General features: G+C 50.7%; 1 protein-coding gene across 3 annotated transcripts in view; it reads right to left on the reverse strand.

The window, feature by feature from the left end:
* Nucleotides 1-14,847, reverse strand: part of UBIAD1 (UbiA prenyltransferase domain containing 1) — a 106,785-nt gene that overhangs the window by 70,457 nt on the left and 21,481 nt on the right. The window contains exon 2 of one of the 3 annotated variants that reach the window (XM_024234204.3): nucleotides 8,073-14,821. The exons of the other annotated variants lie outside the window; for them this stretch is intronic. Within the exon in view, the coding sequence (XP_024089972.1) occupies nucleotides 14,811-14,821 (11 nt within the window). The 3' untranslated portion in view covers nucleotides 8,073-14,810. Of the gene's footprint in view, nucleotides 1-8,072; nucleotides 14,822-14,847 lie in introns of those variants that run through there. 3 annotated transcript variants of the gene reach the window in all.

A 14,847-nucleotide genomic window follows, 5' to 3' on the forward strand; every position in this document is an offset into this window, starting at 1 on the left:
AAAAACAGAGGATGATGGGGACACACTGACACAAAGGGCTTCCCAGGTATGCCTGGTCCCCTGAGCCAGGGAAGCTCTGGAGCGTTTGGAGAGAAGAGCGCCCTTGATGGTGTTAGAATGAGCAGCACTGGAACTCACAGACACAGGCCAAGAAGCAGCCTGGCCCTCACTCAGGCCAAGCTCTGCCCTCCCGCCATGCAGGCTTCACAAGTTTCCTCCCTTTCTCCCCAAGGCGGCCATTCTGCTTGTACACTTATTCATTCATTCATGCAACACCCTTACCTGGAGCCTCCTCTGGGTGCCAATGAACAGAGAAGGGCAGAGTTGATTAATGAAATTCAATTTCTAAATGCCAGAGCTCAGAGGACCAATCATGATCGCTCACCCTCCTCAGTTATCCATTGAGGAATAAAGTAGAGTATCACGGGGGTGCCAAAGAAGGTGACAAAAACTGCCCGAGAGAGACTGGAAAAGCCTTCATGGACGAGGGCGCATTGGAGCTGGGTCTTGAAGGCTGAGTAGGAGTTCATCTTAGGAATGAAGAAGAGAAGGAGGAGGAGCAGAAAGGGCATTCCTGGCAAAGAAAGCAGCAAGGGGCAGGGAGGTGGGAAGGGCAGGGAGGTGGGAAGGGCAGGGTGGGCTTGGGAGGTGGCAAAACACAGAAGTGGATTTCACTGGAATAAAAATCAGAGCGGACGTGGAGGGCAGAGCAACGGAGGCGTTCCATGAATGCCACACTGCAGGGTGAACGGACCCTGGGCCTGCCCACCCATCTCCCTCCCCACCTGGATTAGTGAGCTACCCCCAAACTTAGCAGCTTAAGACAACAATAAACATCTCCATCCCTATTCCAGTTTCTGTGGGTCAGGAGTCCAGGAGCAGCTGAGCTCAGGGTCTCTCCTGACGTCGCCGTCATCAGGGGTCTTACTAGGGCTGGAGGACCTGCCTCCAAGATGGCACTCACATGGTGCTGGCTGTTAGCAGGAGGCCTGGGGTCCTCCCTACATGGGCCTCCCCGCATGGTGGCACTCCCCAGAGTTGGGTGACACAAGAGAGAACCAGGCCAAAGCGATATCTTATTAGATACTCAGACCAGCCCTATTCAGTGTGAGAGAAGACCATGAAGGATGTATCAGGAGCTGGGGCTTAGCAGTAGTAGTATTGTCAGGAGCTGGGCCATCTTGGAGGCTGGCTGTCATGCCCCCTCCCATGGGCAGCCCTAGGCAGGTGTATTAGTCCCTTCTCACACTGCTATGAAGAAATACCCAAGACTGAGTAAATTATAAAGGAAAGGTGTTTAATTGACTCATAGTTCGGCAGGGCTGGGGAGGCCTTAGAAAACGTACAATCATGACGAAAGGAGAAGCAAACACATCTTTCTTCACATGGTGGCAAGGAGAAAAATGGGAGCCGAGCGAAGGGGGAAGCCCCTTATAAAACCATCAGATCTCGTGAGAACTTACATCACAATCACGAGAATAGCATGGGGGAAACCGTTCCCACGATTCAATTACCTCCCACCAGGTCCCTCCCGTGGGGCTGATGGGAACTACAATTCAAGATGAGAGTTGGGCGGGGACCCAGCCAAACCATAGCAGGAGGAGCCCTGGTCTACAGAGTTTCAGGGAAATATGCACTCAGCCCCTGAAGCAGGCTCTTTCATCAGTTTCCACGACACTTTTCAAGGCAGCCTTCCAAGTGGTGGGTGTGATACCGGGCAGAGCTGGTGCTGACCATCTGTTGGGGAAGGGGTTGGGGGTAAAGAGGACTATCTGTGTCTCAAGCCATGGACTCTGCCAACACATAAGATCAAGCCCTTCCTGGCTTGATCTTGTGTCCAACTGTCCACATGGCTTCTGGAGTGGTTATCCTCAAAGCAGGCCCAAAATGTGCCCTCTAGCAAAACCCTGGGATGCTGCCAGTTGGATGATCCACACTCAGCAAGGACCAGCCATGCTAACATAGTCCATGCAGGGGCCTGGGACCTGAGACCTGCAACCTGCTCAGAAGTTGGTGTGGTCGTTGGGGGACTCCAGTGAGTCTGTATATGTCCAGCCCAGGTCCTGGACAGCTGAGACCTGCCTGCCCCTTGGGCGGTACAGGCCTTGTATAATTGAAATGCCAGGCAGCACCTGCAGACAATTTTATCACACTCTGTATAATGTGTAAATACCATTAAGTTAGACAGATTTTCTCATTAATTCTTGGTCCCAGTGACAGACCAGGAATTAACACAATTGATTTTCCAGTCCCTACTCATTATCAATCATCTCCCAGAACTTAGTCACATTTCATCTGTTCCACCTGGGCCCCAGCATCTATTTGGAGGTTTCAATATATATTAAACTAATAAAGAGCAATGGGCACTGGCGTGTCAGCCCTGGAAACTGGTGGGGATGAGTGAAGAAACAAATCCTGGGAAGAAAGTTGCTTCCAGATTGAAGGCTTAGTCCTGCCCCTAGGATGCTGGCACTGGCCAGCAGGGGCTCAGCAAAGGGTGTGGGTAACTGTATCAGTTATGAATTGCTGTGCGACAAACCACCCCAAGACTTAGTGGCTTAGAACAATAGTGTCTATTTGCTCACGGTCCTCTGGGTGGCCAATTTGGGCTGGGATCCTGGGCTCACTTGGGTGGCTGCAGTTGGCTGGTGGCTGGGATACCTGGAGGGTCTAAAGCCAGCCTCACACACACATCTGGTGGTTGCTGCTGGTTATTGGCCGGATGGTCTAGGGACTTCAGCTGGGATGGCCCTTCTCTGCTTCGAGTGGCATCTCATCCTTCAGGAAGCTGGACTAGACTCCTGGCATCACTTTTCACCAGATCCTTTTGGTCAAAGTAAGCCAAAAGACTGATCCAGATTCAAGGGGTGGGGAAAGAGACCCCACCTTCTGATGAGAAGAATGAGCCAAAGGCACATGACAGAGGGGTGTGCCACAGGGATGGGGGACTTACTGCAAACAGGACACAACAGAGACCAATCTGGGATCAGGTTCTGGGGCCCTCCTCCAATGGGCAGTTTCTTTTCAACCCTTCACACCAAGAGATGATGGTTCTTATTCTTCAAGACCTTGGGACCCATCCAAGCAGGAGAGAAATGTGCATTCCTGAGACCTGAACAACAACCACATCCAATGCTGAGCTAAGGGACAGGAGGCAGAGGGAAGAGGGAATCTGTGCCAAATTCTTTTTTTTTTTTTTTTTCTGAGACAGAGTCTCGCTCTGTCACCCAGCCCAGGCTGGAGTGCAGTGGCTCAATCTTGGCTCACTGCAACCTCCACCTCCTGTGTTCAAGCGATTCTCCTGCCTCAGCCTCCCGAGTAGCTGGGACTACAGGCACGCACCACCACGCTCAGCTAACTTTTTGTATTTCTAGTAGAGGTGGGGTTTCACCATGTTGGCCAGGCTGGTCTCGAACTCCTGACCTCAAGTGATCTTCCCACTTTGGCCTCCCAAAGTGCTGGGATGACAAGTGTGAGTGTCCCCATCTGGCCGGCAATCTGTGCCAAATTCTTAATCGTGTCTCAATGTGACTTCCTGCCACCTGAATGCTTCTGGACCATCTCGCCTGGAAGTTGAGTACTACTGTTTAGAAATTAGCAAGTGTATGCTCTTGCGTGCTCTTGCCAATGTTAAAATTAGCAAGAACATGCACAATTATAAAAGCAAATCTTTTGGCTGGGCGCGGTGGCTCACGCTTGTAATCTCAGCACTTTTGGAGGCCGAGGTGGGCGGATCACGAGGTCAGGAGATCGAGACCACGGTCAAACCCCATCTCTACTAAAAATATAAAAATTAGCCAGGCGTGGTGGTGGGCGCCTGTAATCCCAGCTACTCGGAGAGGCTGAGGCAGGAGAATGGCGTGAACCCGGGAGGCGGAGCTTGCAGTGAGCCGAGATCGCGCCACGGCACTCCAGCACTCCAGCCTGGGTGACAGAGCAAGACTCCATCTCAAAAAAAAAAAAAGGGAATCTTTCACAAACGTGTATATTGTGCGGAATGTTCTAGTTCCGAGTCCAAGTAGAAAACAACTGTGGATTATCCACTGCTTTCTACTGTGTCATCCCATCCTATCAGAGATAATTTAATTTCAATATTAGGGAAGTCACAACTCTACTTCATAAAGGGCTTTGGCAGTAAACTTTTCCTTGAGGTATAACATACATTCAGAAGGGTGCACAATTAAGTGTATAATTCAATAAATTTTCACAAAGTGAATACATCTGTTTAAACAGACCCCCTACCCCCACCCCAACAAGGGCAACTTTTGTCCTGCCTTCTGACACCATAGATTAGTTCTGCAGGATTGTGTAAGCATGGGGAAAAGGCTTTTAAAAGCCTGTGGCCCAAGTCCCAGAGGTAGGCAGTCACCGCCTTCCGAGCTATTGAATCAGGAGTCCCTGCTTGGAGGCAAGGATATAGCCTTCCAACTTCTTACGGCTTCTCCCCATCCTAAGTCCTTGTGTTGTGTCCTCAGAGCAAAGCCCTTTGGTCCAGAGCACACCTCTATTGCCACACCAGATCCGAGCATAGGAGCAGGGGTAGGCAGGTGGGTGGAAGAGTTGGGGGAGGGGAAAAGGGCCACCAGAGGGAAGCAAGACTTTGTGACGCGAACGCAGAAGAGCTGGGATGCAGTGAGGACAGGGGGTGGGGGGAGCTTTAGGGGACACTCTTGGAGCAGGAAAATGTGTGTGGCCCACGGGCTGGGGGCATTGGTTGGAGGGGCGACCCCTCCTCCGTCCCTCTGTGCCAGCATTCAGTAAGCCTGTGCACCCACCTGGAATTATCCCTAGATAATCATCATCATCATCTTTATGGAAACCTTTTAAGATTAATTCTAATGTGCTTTATTAGGTGACTTTTTCAGAAGTTCTGCAACAGGAAGGTGAAATAGGTTCTGAATGTTAAGCAGTAAGAGGTTATGAAGGGCATCTCTGCCTGGTAGCATCTCCCAGGTAATTAGCTCCCTAATACTCATCAGGTGAGGGGGATGGCAGGTGAGGGTCCTTCCCACACCCACTCAATGACATTTTCTCTTCTTTCATCAAAATTGTACAGGTGGGCCGGGGCACTCTCTGCTTTTGAAAAGCCCCTGGTGCCGGGCACAGTGGCTCAGCCCTGTAATCCCAGCACTTTAGGAGGCCGAGGCGGGCGGATCACGAGGTCAGGTGATCGAGACCATCCTGGCTAGCACAGTGAAACCCTGTCTCTACTAAAAATACAAAAAAATTAGCCAGGCGTGGTGGTGGGTGCCTGTAGTCCCAGCTACTCTGGAGGCTGAGGCAGGAGAATGGTGTGAACCCGGGAGGCAGAGTTTGCAATGAGCCAAGATCACACCACTGCACTGCGGCCTGGGCCACAGAGTGAGACTCCGTCTCAAAAAAAAAAAAAAAAAGAAAAAAGAAAAAAAGAAAAAGCCCCTGGTTAGGGGCCTGAGCTCACCTGCAATCAGCCCCCCAGTCCCGGCTGTTGGGGGAGACAGGCACAGAGACACATGTGTGAGGCTGGCTTTAGACCCTCCTGCCATCCCAGCCACCAGCCAACTGCAGCCACACGAATAAGTCCAGGAGAGCCCAGCCCAAATTGGCCACCCACGGGACCATGAGCAAACAGAAATTTGTTCTAAGCCACTAAGTCTTGGGGTGGTTTGCCATACAGCAATTCGTGACTGATACGGTTACCAATGCCCTTTGTTGAGTCCCCACTAGCCATCGCCAGCATCCTGGGTGGCAGGACTGAGCCCTCAAATGCTCTGTCCACTCTTACCATCTAGAAGCTGCAGAGCAGGGTGCAGGGTATGGTAAGGCAGCAGGAACATGGGAGATGGATGGGGTGCTAGGGCCTCCGCCTCCACCCCATTTCTGTCCCTCATATCCCAGTGAAATGTGGAGGGAGGTACCTATGGGGACAGAGATGGCCCAATCTCTGAGCTTTCCCATTTTGAGGGTCAATAGAACATAAAAATGCATCCCACCTGGACGAAGTGGCTCATGCCCATAATCCCAGCACTTTGCACTTAAGCCCAGGAGTTGAAGATCAGCCTGGGCAACATAACAAAACCCCCATCTCTACAAAACATTTTTTAAAAATTAGGCGAGGCATGCACACCTTTAGTCCCAGGTACTCAGGAGACTGGGGCAGGAGGATCCAATGAGCCCAAGAATTCGAGACTGCAGAGAGCTATGATTGCACCACCATGGCACTCCAGCCTGGGCAACAGTGCAAGACCCTGTCTCAAAACAAACAAACAAAAAAAGCATCTCTGATTCCAGCGAGGACCAGGAAGGCTGAGATAGCTCTTTAGGAGTCTGTACTTACATAGCCGGTCTCAAAGCAGAATAGGGCAACCAATGATGCATGCAGCCAGGTCCCTCTCTGAACTGTTCCCCCTAGACCAGGTGTGCTGGCTCATACCTGTAATCCCAGCAATTTAGGAGGCCAAGACAGGCGGATCACTTGAGGTCAGGAGTTCCAGACCAGCCTCGCCAACATGGCGAAATCCTGTCTCTACTAAAAATACAAAAATTAGCCAAACGTGGTGGCGCGTGCCTGTAATCCCAGCTACTCGGGAGGCTGATGCAGGAGAATTGCTTGAACCCGGGAGGCAGAGGTTGCAGTGAGCTGAGATCGCACCGCTGCACTCCAGCCCGGACGAGAGAGCAAGACTCCATCTTGAAAAAAAAAAAAAAAAAAAGGACTACTTCCCCTAAATTCTTAATTCTCTCATACAGCTCCTCAGGTCCTCCCTGAGGAGGACAGCAGCCCACAGAATGGATGGACATCCCTCTTCTCATCTTTCCCCGATCAAAATGTCCCCATCTTGTGTAGCACTCATTTTAGGCCCTGATCCTCTGTTCTCCATGGTGACAAGCAGATTTTTTTTCCTCGATGAGAATCTCCTCAGTTATGTGCTTGTATTTTAGCAAGGACCTTTGAGAAATATAAGGCCTTCATTCAGAGGACTAATGGTGGAATCTGAGGCACAGAGGCAGGTTGATGCAGAGCTATTTAGGTGCAGGAGAGCCTCAGAGCTCCCATTAAATCATAGCCATGGCTGACCTGATGGAAGAGAATGTATTGTACTTTCCATGAAAAGTTTTCACCTGCAAACCAGTATGCTGCTGTCAGGGGTAGGGTTAAGCCCTTAGGGATACGCTTACGCCTGGGCAACATAGTGAGACCCCCGTCCCTACAAAAAATCAAAAAATTAGCCAGGCATGGTGGCATGTACCTGTGGTCCCAGCTACTCGGGAGGCTGAGGCAGGAGGATTGCTTGAGCCCTGGAGGCTGCAGTGAGCTGTGACTATGCCACTGCCACCCCTGTCTGGGAGCAAGACCTTGTCTCAAAAAAAAAAAGAATGTGTTTAGCAAATCACCAGATGGATGGATGGATGGATGGATGGATGGATGGATGGATGGATGGATGGATGGATGGATTGATGGATGAAGCCCAAACAAGAATGGAACAAAAGACCTTGATCTCATCAGCCCTTGACCTCATCCAATCTTCCAAACTCTGGGAGTCCAGGCAGAAGACCAGAGGTCCCCAGCATTCCTTCTTTGAAATGTCAGCTTAGGGCCCACTCCAGGTGCAGATCTAAGAGAGAAGGAAGGCGTCTCCTCCAAGAACTAGTCCTCAGCACCCACTGCCTTGGACCAACAAGCAGCTTCTCCCCAGGGCTGTCCCAGAAACACTGGGGCAGGGGGCAGGGGGCAGGGGGTGCTTCCCTGCACCCATTCTATCCCAGACCCCAAGTCCCACAGAAGTGCATGCTTCTGGAAAGAGCCTGAAATGGTTACACGATTCCGTCTCCGTTTCTTTTTCCCCCTCCTGCGCTTAAGTGCCTATTAGGGACAAAGGGACAGGAATAGAGGACAATAACATCTGTTTCTCCAACAAGCTGGTGACAATGCGGATCTGGAGGCGGAGCGTGCGTCAGCACTGGGGCCCAGATGCAGCCCTGCAGCTGCAGAAGCAACTGGCACTCCATCATTTATCAGGGAGATCACCCCCCAGTCAGCAGCTCCTCACTCGCTGGCATGTATCCTCACCCGGGGAGCCATCGCTGCTCTTGCTAGATCAGGCTAACCTCTCACTTTTTTTTTTTTTTTAATCTCTGGTGGCTTTCAGGAGGAACCTGGAAGCCACAAGTCCTCCAATCTTAGTCCTGCCGTCTCAAGGTTAGGACCAAGGATGGGACACAGAGCATGGCGGGAAAAGCACTGGGTTAGAAGTCAAAGGACTTGGCTTCTCATCCCAGCTCTGCCATCAGCTCTGAGACCTTGAGCTGCTGGGTCTGTTTGGGGACATTGAGAGCAAGGTGTTTAACTTGCTGAAGGAGCCTCAGTTTCCTCATCTATAAAATGGGAGCTATCATACCTCAGTCATGGAATTGTTAAGAGTCTCAAGTGTGGCCGGGCGCGGTGGCTCAAGCCTGTAATCCCAGCACTTTGGGAGGCCCAGGCGGGCGGATCATGAGGTCAGGAGATCGAGACCATCCTGGCTAACATGGTGAAACCCTGTCTCTACTAAAAAAATACAAAAAAAATTAGCCAGGCATGGTGGCGGGCGCCTGTAGTCCCAGCTACTTGGGAGGCTGTGGCAGGAGAATGGCATGAACCCAGGAGGTGGAGCTTGCAGTGAGCCAAGATCGCGCCACTGCACTCCAGCCTGGGCGACAGAGCGAGACTCCGTCTCAAAAAATAAATAAAAAATAAAAAAAAGAGTCTCAAGTGTGAGAACACACATATATGATCCTAAGTCGGCTCAGACGCAGAGTGACTGGGAGCAAGGGGGTAAGCCACAGCCATGTGTGTTTCTGCAGGTGACTTGGAGGCCACTTGTGCCTAAACCTGACTCCAACGCCCAGACATGGCTGAGATGATTTACATCAGTCAGACTGCACAAAGCAAATAGAATCAACCATCCATTCACCGGGTGTGGTGGCTCACGTCTGTAACTGCAGCACTTTGGGAGGCCGAGGCAGGTGGATCACTTGAGGTCAGGAGTTCGAGACCAGCCTGGTCAACATGGCAAAACCCTGTGTCTACTAAAAATACAAAAATTAGCTAGGTGTGGTGGTGCGTGCCTGTAGTACCAGCTACTCAGGAGGCTGAGGTGGGAGGATTGCCTGAGCCTGGGAGGTCGAGGCCTCAGTGAGCGGTGATCTTGCCACTGCACTCCAGCCTGGGCCACAGAGTGAGACCATGTCTCAAAAAAAAAGACAGAAATTTTGAATAAACAAAAATTTTTTTTTGGCTGGGCACAGTGGCTCATGCCTGTAATCCCAGCACTTTGAGAGGCCAAGGCTGGTGGATCACTTGAGGTCAGGAGTTCGAGACCAGCCTGGCCAACATGGTGAAACCCTGTCTTACTAAAAATACAAAAAATTAGCCAGGCATGGTGGTGGGTGCCTGTAATCCCAGCTACTCAGGAGGCTGAGGTTGCAGTGAGCCAAGATCACACCACTGCACTCCAGCCTGGGTGACAGAGGGAGACTGTGTCTCAAAAAAAAAAAAAAAATCATAAAGGTTATTAGATGTCTTCAATGGAAAACCAAGCATTGTTTGGAGCAGAGCCTTCCTGCTATTTGACTCCAGCCTGGGCAACATGGCAAGACTCTGTCTCTACAAAAATTAGGCTGGGCATGGTGGCTCACACCTGTAATCCCAGTACTTTGGGAGGCCAAGATGGGTGGATCACCTGAGGCCAGGAGTTTGAGACCAGCCTGGCCAACATGATGAAACCCTGTCTCTACTAAAAATATAAAAATTAGCTGGGTGTGTTGGCGCGCACCTGTAGTCCCAGCTACTCGGGAGGCTCAGGCAGGAGAATCTCTTGAACCTGGGAGGCAGAGGTTGCAGTGAGCCGAGATCGTGCCACTGCACTCCAGCTTGGGCAACAGAGAGACTCTGTCTCAAAAAAAAAAAAAAAAAAAAATCCATCAAACTGTGAAGACCCCTGAGCCCCGTCTCTGATGGAGCCCCTCAATCCTACCTCTTCCCCCTCTTCTCCAACACCCAAGGCCACAAGCATGACAAGCCGGCCACACGCCTGGGTGGCCCAGAGGAACCATGGAAAGGGTTAAGGGAAGGAAAGTCGAGGAGGAGAGGCGGGAAAGAGGGTGGGAGATGAAGACAATAACAAAAGAGGCAGCTGTGACTCTTTCAACATTTTAAAAGAGATTGAAATTGAAAACGAGATTTATAAAAGGCAACCGATCACGCTTTGCTCCTCCCTTCAAAAGAAAGAAGTGTTGAAAATGAAAAAGACTGTTAACCAAATGAGTGCTGCTTTTAGAGTTGGAAGAGAACTAGTCCGGGCCACGTGTGGTGCTGCTGTGCAGCGGCTGTGATCCCAAGCAAGTCACTGAACCACTCAGCCCATCAAACAAGCCGAGCATGCACCTCTCAGGGCCACAGGGAGGCCAGCGTGAGACAAGCACGGAGAAGGCTTCAGTGAACCCCAAGTTGCTGCCCGGATCCAGCGTCTGGTGGCTCTCACTGTGACTGTGGTTAGGCGGCCTTGACATGCTGCTGTCACTCCCACCACTGAGAGAGACAAGGGAATGAGTATCAAGGATGACCCAGGGCAGGCAGTGGGGTTTCCAGGGCAGGGCATCTCCTGGGGAAGCCCATCTTCTCCCACCTCTCATGCAGTAAGATTGGCTGCAGCCACTGTGATGGCCTAGGGCACGGATCACACCGTGCTCTGCCCTGCTTGACTGACTTGGTTATCTTCGCTCCTCACCATCCCCTCCCTGTTCCTTCTTAGAAATGGAATGGCTCTTCTCAGCACAGCCACCCAGCCTCCGTGCCAAGCTCGCAGGATAACAAATGGCTCCACCTCCTCCTCGCCTCCGTCAGGAGGGGTTCTGAGCAACCCTCTGCTCACAACCCTCTGTGGTTTCCCCTTTTCCTCCTTGGAGCTGCATGGAGACTGCTTGTCCAGACATTGAGATGGCTTTACCAGGTGTCGCTCATTGCATTGGGTTCCCTTCATGTTCGGCACCTACTGAATACCCAGGATAATAACTTCACCACTGCACACATGCACATGCATATGTGCACACATGCACATGGGAAAGTTTTATTTATTTATTTATTTATTTATTTTTGGAGACAGGGTCTCACTCTTGTCACCCAGGCTGGACTGCAATGGCACAATCTCAGCTCACTGCAACCTCCACCTCCCAGGTTTAAGTGATTCTCCTGCTTCAGCCTCCGGAGTAGCTGAGATTACAATATGTGCCACCATGCCCGGCTAATTTTTGTATTTTTAGTAGAGATGGGGTTTCGCCATGTTGGCCAGGCTGGTCTCAAACACTTGACCTCAGGTGATTCACCTGCCTCGGCCTCCCAAAGTGCTGGGATTACAGGCATGAGCCACTGTGTCTGGCCCAATTTTTAAAAACATAGTAACAACTCTGGCAGGGAGAAATAGCTCATGCCTGTAATCCCAACACTTTGGGAGGCCAAAGTGGGTGGATCACTTGAGGTCAGGAGTTTGAGACCAGCCTGACCAACATGGTGAAACCCTTCTCTACTAAAAATACAAAATTAGCTGGGCATGGTGGTGCATGCTGTAATCCCAGCTACTCGGGAGGCTGAGGCAGGAGAATCACTTGAACCCAGAAGATGGAGGTGGCAGTGAGCCGAGATCCTGCCACTGCACTTCAGCCTGGGCAACAAGAGCAAAACTTCGTCTCAAAAAAAACAATAATAATAAAAGTAATAGTAACAACTCTGGTAAAACAGACATCAGATGTTTTCCAGTTTTCTTCCCTTGTTGAATGAACCTGGACTGCAGCCCAAGATGTTATCTTTCCCTTGTACCTAGAGATTCCTAAAGCCTCTCTGAAGGACAGGCCACTCACAGCCACATGTGAGACCACCTATCTCTCCATCCAGGACTTCTTCAGCACATTCGCCTTCAGGGCTGTGAAGCATTCGAATGAGAAGTCACCTTGACAATCTTTGACCCCAAGGCCAAGACCCCAACTTTTTCATAGTCACCCCACCAGGATTCCCATCTCAGCACAACCAGGCTTGGCTCTCCTGACAGAAGGGCTGCAAATGGGTCATCCTTCGGTTTCTGCATAGAACTTATCCTGGTGCCAGGGCAGAGTCCCTTGGAATCACCAAATGGACACCCCCGATACACACAGTGCCATTCAGGCTACTATTCAGGCTACTATAGCAAAATACCATTAAACTAGGTGGCTTATATACAACAGAAATGTCTCACGGTTCTGGGGGCTGAGAAGTCCAAAACCAAGGCAGATTTGGTTTGGTGAAGGCCACTTTCTGGTTCATAGATAGCGCCTTCCAGCTGTGTCCTCCCGTGGAGGAAGGAGCAAGGCAGCTCCCTGGGGTCTCTTTTATCAGGGCACTAATACTCTACCCATGAGGACTCTACTCTCGTGACCTAATCACCTCCCAAAGTCGCCACCTCCTAATACAATCATGTTGGGGATTAGGCTTCAACATAGGATTCAACATAGGATTCAACATTAGGATTCAACATGAATCTGGGGGGACACAACATTCAAACCACAGCAGAGAGTTTCACAATGAATAGTTGTTTCTTTTCTATCTCCCTTACTATCATATAAGCTCTGGGAGCATAGAGATCTGGTTTTGTTCATTTTCTATGTTTAGTTTTAATATAGTTCCTGGTACTTATCAGGTGTTCAATACATGTTTGTTGAATGAATGAATAAATGTACCAGGCACTGTGCTGAGTATTGGGAAGAACATGGACCCTCAGCCATGGGCCTTCTGCCTTTTGGTAGGAAAGTCTGAGATTACACAAAAAACAACATTCTAAAATAGTCATCCATAAGAAAGGAAAGGGGGCTGGAAGCAGTGGCTCAGGCTTGTAATCCCAGCACTTTGGGAGGCTGAGGCGGGCGGATTGCTTTAGCCTAAGAGCTGGAGACCAGCTTGGGCAACATGGTGAAATCTTGTCTCTGTAAAAATACAAAAATTAGCTGGGCATGGTGGTGCAAGCTTGTAGTCCGAGCTACTCTGGAGGCTGAGGTGGGAGGATCACCTGAGCCCAGGGAGATTGAGGCTGCAGTAAGCCATGATTGTGCTACTGCACTCCACCCTGGGCTACAGAGTGAGACCCTGTCTCAAAACAAAGGTGGGGACGGGGGGAACTCACTTTATGAAGTGCCTACTACATACCAGGCACATGCTAAGTACTCTGTGAGCACTACCTTATTTAAACCCAAAATTACCCTACAAGGCAAATCCTATCATCCTCCCTTGCAGAGGAGGCACCGGAAGCTCAAAGAGGTTATGTAGCTTGTCTGAGGGTATCCCAGGGGTGAGTGATTGAGCCTGGACTTCTATCCACCCAGTGCTGCCAGACTCGAAAGCCCAAACTCTTTCCACTTCACCAGTCAAGCTCCAGGAGTGATATAAGGTGTGCCTGTTTGTCTGTCTGTCCTCTGGAGAGTGTAAGTTTCCTGAGGATAGGGATCAGGTCTCATTTACCATTATACCTCCCAGTTTACCATTATACCTCCCAGAGCTAAGCAAGTGCCTGTAACATAGTACTTGCTCAATAAATTGACTGGTCTTGCAGCCACCTGCAGATGGCACCAGAGGAGAGCTAGTCATAGATAGTGAATTGATCATGGTCTGGAACAATAGCGCATGGAGAAGTTCATCTCTTCTGTCCTCATTCCCCCACAGCCTTTATGCCTCTATGTCTTACACATGGCTGTGAGTGGCCTGTCCTTCAGAGGGGCTTTAAGAATCTCTAGGTGCAAGTGTCTATGTTGACGCTTGAGGTGGCAGGATAATGTACGTATGTAGCTTTTGCTATTAGCTCACTGTGTGTCCTCAAAAAGCAGGGGTGTGCCTCATTTATCTTGCCTCCTGGGACACAGCAGGCTCTCAGTAAAGGTCTTTGGCCAAGGCAAGTGTCAGCTGGAAGGCCCTCGTTGGTGACCATGGTGACCTCTGACCCCCTCAGCACTTCCCCTGAATCTGAGGGCCTCCCACCTGGTATTCCCTTGGCCTCAATGTGGCCCAGGGCTGAGGGGCTCCCCTGACTCGCAGGAGACTTGGGCTCAGCGCTCCTGCTTCGCGGGATGCTTTCCCTGGCCTTGTCTCTCCAGGCCATTCATCTTGATTAGGTATTGGCAGCTGTGGAAGATTAAACACCCCGCCATTCTCTCGTTTGTTTCTCAGCAAGGAAGTGTCGGAGTTTTCATTCTGCAGAAGGCTTTGACCTTGGCAGTGGTCAGAGTGCCCTTGGCACACCTGCCTCAATGCTCCAGTTGTCTGACTGCACAGCCAAAAAAGGCTGACTAAGGAAAACTTTGAGTCTTACTCTCTCAGGCAGCAACAGGGGGGCTTTCTCCAGCTGGGGGAATTGAGCTGTCCATCAGCACCTCGGTTTCCATGGAACAGTCACCTCTCGTGGCCACCTCTTCCGAGAAACCTTGATTGCCGCTCATTGTCACCTCTTCCTGGAAGCCGTCCTGATACCCAGCAGCCCCATCTCTACCCTGATGTTCTGTGGTTGTTTATTGTATGGTTCACGTGTGTCAACCTCCTCTCCCTCCACACAGCACACAACCTGAGGAGTCGAGTATCCTGTGTCCCGAACATGCATACAACTATCAGCTCCAGGTGCTGCCCACCCCGAGGCGGGAAGGGGCTCACTTCCCTCTCCTCGAAGGTGGCCAGCCCCATTCTCAGGAGACTGGTCTAGAAGGCAGGTCACTAGGCAGTTTCTGGGAGCTTGAGCACTGGCTGCTCCCATGCCCCTGATGTGGGCACTCTGCTTCAGTGGCTAGATGAGGACTGGAAGAGATGAGACAAACGAGGAC

The sequence above is a fragment of the Pongo abelii genome, chromosome 1, assembly GCF_028885655.2.
Source record: "Pongo abelii isolate AG06213 chromosome 1, NHGRI_mPonAbe1-v2.0_pri, whole genome shotgun sequence".
In the NCBI taxonomy this organism is placed as follows: domain Eukaryota; kingdom Metazoa; phylum Chordata; class Mammalia; order Primates; family Hominidae; genus Pongo; species Pongo abelii.